Source organism: Capsicum annuum, unplaced genomic scaffold, assembly GCF_002878395.1.
Source record: "Capsicum annuum cultivar UCD-10X-F1 unplaced genomic scaffold, UCD10Xv1.1 ctg1714, whole genome shotgun sequence".
NCBI lineage: Eukaryota > Viridiplantae > Streptophyta > Magnoliopsida > Solanales > Solanaceae > Capsicum > Capsicum annuum.
The window spans coordinates 346,898-351,843 of NW_025822785.1; the positions used below are offsets into that span (position 1 = coordinate 346,898).

Genomic DNA, 4,946 nt, shown 5'->3' on the forward strand with positions numbered 1-4,946 from the left:
TTTAAATTTTTAATGATCTTCAACAAGTGATGATATTTCTATGATTATTAAAGATAATCTAACGTACTAAAATTTCCATTATACACATAGTCCAAAAAAAAATCAAATCACAAAAATTTATAATACACCATTTTCTCCTGCATTTTTATTTGCAAGAGTCAGTTTGTACGACTTATCATAATAAATAAATAAATTATTTTTAGATATAAACGATAGTAGTACTATAAGCCTTTTATTAATGATGAAGAGTGTCATATGACCCATAAGGGGTGTATAGTTTTGTTAAATTTTAGAAGCACTAGTATATACCCAACACTTGTTTGGTTTTAACTGGAGTTGATAAAATAATGAGGCCCAAATAAAAAAGAGAGCTGAAGTTAGCCGAAAGCCCCTGGAAGCTTCCCATGCCGTGTCCTAAATGTTCTCCTTAGGGAGCTTCAATACAAGATTTACGTCGAATTCAAAGTATGTAGAAAGCCCTAGAATCTTCCTTTGGAACAATCCTTATATACATATATATTATTAATAGTATCAGAGATCAGCAGAATAATTACAATTTGAAATCGTCAACATCCGTTCCCCATTATCATTCTTCCTCATCCAAACAGGTAAGTTTGTAGTTCTTCATTATTAATCCTAAATTATTGATGTAGGTTTTATGTAATTCTTAATTTTAAATTTGCATCTTATGTGATCTGATCTGATTTTATGGGAATTACAAGCTATTTCTTTCCGTATCTGTATAGAGACATTTTTTTTTCCTCACAGTTCATAAGGTTGAATTATGATTATCACTTGATTTGTTTCAATAAAGCATTATAGATGATTCTTCTGTACATTATTGTATATGGGTCACAATTAAGATGATTCTTCTTAATTTTTCTTGTTTCATCTATGATTTGGTTGTCTTCCTTGTGTCTTTTTCATTTCGAAAAATCTTCGGGGTCGTCGGGTACGCGGGATCAGGTGGGATATCCCAAGCCCACGGAATGAAGCCCCAGACCTCTCACCTTATCACATCCAACTTGGTATTATTTTATCCCAACTTGGTATTATTTTATCCCATCTCCCAGGTGGGATAAATAATAAATTAATCGGATAATTTAATCCACGCACCAAACAACCCTTAAGAGTGTTTGAAAGTGAGATTGTGTTTTATCTTATTTGTAAAGCATGTTGTAGTTTTAATAATTACTTCATTTTAATAAAAATATAGAGAAATGCCATGTCATTTCAATTGTATCAAATACTTGCTAAAGAAAACGTTGTCATTTTTTGTTAAATGTTTGTAAAGTGATAGCTAGTTTGGTATGATGTGGGATGTCATCGACTTGTCGCAACTTAATCTTAGATGATGGAATCATCAAAGGTGACCTTTTGAAATATATGTCTATATAACTCACTAGAGGCCTAGGCCTGTCCAATGGATTTCTTGAGTGACTGAGTTTATGAATGGAATGAAAATAATGTAGGGGTCTAGCTTACTGAAAACCTGTGCTTGCAAAGTTAAAATATTTTTGAGTTGATGATTTAGGTTCAGTTTTTATTGCTCATGTACCATGTTTGCTGAAAAAACTCTACAATTGAATTTATATGAGGTCATGGACAGACATTTTAGCTTAACTTGTTAGATTCGATTATTAGTGGTTAGAATATTGTGAAATCAGTACACAATAGATTAATTAAATATAGTAGAACAAATAATAAAGCCATACGAAGCGTAAGAGCTTCTATAGTAGACGAATATGTTGTCGCCGCTGTTGTGTGAGTATTCCTGGCTTCCTTTCTGAGGATGATTCAATATATAAATGTTGTAAGGTAAAGACTTAAGGAAAAATTGGAGTACAAGAATGTAAATATACTGTTGTTGTATTGCTTTAAATGCGAATGCTATACAAATGAGGAAAATGAATTATTTATAGGTTACAATGGTTGAGCATCAGCCAATAGAAAAGCGTCACTCAAGCTGTAAAGTACCACATCCAATGAACGTTGTCCACGTAGCAATGCCGGTCGTGATGCCAACCAATATACCTCTGTCTCACCAGACCATTTGTACGATAGTATCTGGCGTATCTGTTCTTTCTGTCCTTTTGCCACGCCACTGGGACAAGAGCCCTTCTTTATTCGTCGGATCTCAAACTTTCATCGATCACCCGCTTTATGCTAGGGACTGGTGATTCCGGATTATTTTAAGGAGTCCCCTAAATATGTCATCGGTATCAGGATATCTCTCCAAACACCTTCCTTGAAAGTTGTCCGATGGTGCCTTGCATCTATCCCCTCATGCCGCCACGTATTCTAACAGATTCTATCCCATACATGCCATTTGATTGGTTTCTCTGGATCATGCTATCACATTCATAGTGCCTTTGGACCATCTTTTCGTTTTTAAGTTTGTCATGTGTATGTGTAAGGACCGTTGGTTGCTAATATTGTAATCAAATTTATTGCAATTGGCAGGTGAAGTGCATTTCTGTGTGCTAATTGAGACATTGAGTGAAATATGCAGAAGTCAACTGCTACGGCATTTGAGAATTCTTCGTCCTCGGGGAATGGCAGCAATGATGCTGGTGATTTTGAATGCAACATCTGCTTTGAATTGGCCCAAGACCCTATTGTGACCCTCTGTGGTCACCTCTACTGTTGGCCATGTCTTTATAGATGGCTAAGGCTTCACTCTCAATCCCATGAGTGCCCTGTTTGTAAGGCCCTTATACAAGAGGAGAAGTTAGTTCCTCTTTATGGAAGAGGGAGGACGTCAACTGATCCCAGATCAAAACCAGTACCTGGAGTTGAAATTCCTAGAAGGCCAGCAGGGCAAAGACCTGAAACGGCTCCTCCACCAGAATCAAATACTTTTCCTAATTCCGGGTTTGGCCTTATGGGAGGACTTTTTCCAGGAGCAACTGCAAGTTTTGGTAACTTTACAATGTCTGCTGGTTTCGGTGGATTTATCCCATCCTTGCTCAGTTTTCAGTTTCATGGATTCCCTGGTCCAACTGCCTTTGGTACAACGCCAAATTACCAGTATGGGTATCCTCCTGCCTATCATGGGGCGAATGTTCAGAATGCTGCACACCCGTCCCAAGGACAGGCAGACAATAATCTGAAGTTCATGTTCTTGCTTGTTGGATTTCTTGTATTCCTATATTTGTTTGGTTAGTGAATGGACTTTCCCCTTAGGCAGCTGTTGCCTGAATCTTACTTGTAGGTAATCATTCTTAACGGTTGTAAATATGTCGAATTCTTACACCTGAAGTTGCAACATAGAGATGAACTGATGTGATTAGTAGAGTTTGCACGTAGCTTCTTTCATGTAACATGTTTATTTTCTCCTTCGCATGCATGTTATATGAGTATGACACCTTGCCGTAACAGCTTGTTTTTCCTTTGTGGGGGTCAGAACACCCAAGAAATCTTTGTTCTAACCCTTGACTCATCTGTATGCATCCTTCATGTAAAATGGCTTGCTCTGATGGACATTTTACTTCTTTTGCTTTTCACTCGAGTGTCTGAATAGTGACAGGTCCAATCCTTTGTGACACTGGAATTCAGCGCAAGTGTTTGAATTGTGATTCTTGATTGTTCATCACAGTTCATTTACCATTCCATGTTTACTGAGAAAATGAGTTATAATGGTTATCAATGAGACAAACATAATTGCTTGTTCTGGTGTGCACATCTCTTTCACATTCATGTAGATTGAATTTGATTTGAGTGACATTGTCTTTGAAAGATGAAAACTGACAAAAGCACTCTGTGCTTACTATAGCAGCGGGCATGTCCCTACAATGTTTGTTGATGATGTGGTCTTCAGGGTGAGATGTTTACAAAATGAAATTTCATCTTGAAGATATCTTCATCTCTCTTTGCTATCGACCCCAGCAGAACTCAAGAGTTTATATGACGCAGCAAAGCTTCGTGAATCCTGTGTACAGTCTTGTCTGGAGACAGGTCTGTCACGACGTGCATGTATTGTTCGACTAACTTTCAGATAGCATTTTGGTAAATGTCAATTATGAGCAACAATGTCTGCGTGTATAGCCTAAGGTTGCAATACTACTTCTAGAGAAACCTGCAAACCAGTCGCCCACACCACATGCTCATGCCTGATAAGTAAACCCACCCCACCATTGATAGTAGATGTGTTAATGTGCAGTTTATTGTATGGCCAAACACATATACGGACCCTTAAACTTGAGTGAAGGTTGCAATATTTAAGGGCCGGATCAGAGGCTTCTTGTTGTGAATTTCCGGCTGTTGGTAAATTAGGATAGAGTATTCCATAAATGGCTTGATCAATTTTTATGTTTGTCGAAACAACAATTCTTCTGGAAATATATAATCTGCGGTTGAAATTTACCAAATATTCCAAAGGATTTTAGGCATAGTATGATGGATAGAAATACTAGCATTTGGCTTAACCTCTACAGTTGATTGTTGAGTCCTTAACTGCAATGCATTTTGAGCCAATCCATTATATTATATGACGGTCAGGTACAATATGGAAAAGAAAAAACTTAGTGTCAACCCTTGAGCAATCAAAAAAGAGATGCTTAATATCGCAGTGATAATGTAGCAGGTATTATTTGCAATAATCTTGGGATCAAAAACTAAATCTATCATTGGAATTATTTTCATGTGCTTAACAAGCCATAGATAAAAGTTGATTACATTTAGACAGTTTAACCAAACCCAGTTGAACGATGAAAGCAGTACTCATAATTTAGGAGTAGCATGTCGCACGAGATTGAATTTCATGAATGAAACTTGGATTTTTGCTTCTATGCATTTAAAAACTACTGATTTAACCGCATATGACTGACACGTGTAACATTTGATGATTTGAAATTAAATATAAAGATTTTTAATAAAGTGTAAAAGTTTAAATTTTTCAAAATTCTTTCACACTTTAATATAATAATGTAAATTAACATATAAAC

The 4,946-nt window shown here is 36.4% G+C and overlaps 1 protein-coding gene across 2 annotated transcripts; it reads left to right on the plus strand.

Moving 5' to 3' along the window:
• Nucleotides 1–238: 238 nt before the first annotated feature.
• LOC124890401 (E3 ubiquitin-protein ligase RNF185-like) lies at nucleotides 239–3,378 on the plus strand. Of its 2 annotated transcripts, none has more exons than XM_047402241.1 (2): nucleotides 239–608; nucleotides 2,464–3,378. In XM_047402241.1, exon 2 carries the CDS (start codon nucleotides 2,507–2,509, stop codon nucleotides 3,164–3,166), a length of 660 nt encoding a protein of 219 aa, XP_047258197.1. In that variant the 5' UTR covers nucleotides 239–608; nucleotides 2,464–2,506; the 3' UTR covers nucleotides 3,167–3,378. The 2 variants fall into 2 exon arrangements, with proteins under 2 accessions (XP_047258197.1, XP_047258198.1); XM_047402242.1 differs by having other exon boundaries at nucleotides 331–608; nucleotides 1,923–3,378.
• The last annotated feature ends 1,568 nt before the right edge of the window (nucleotides 3,379–4,946 follow it).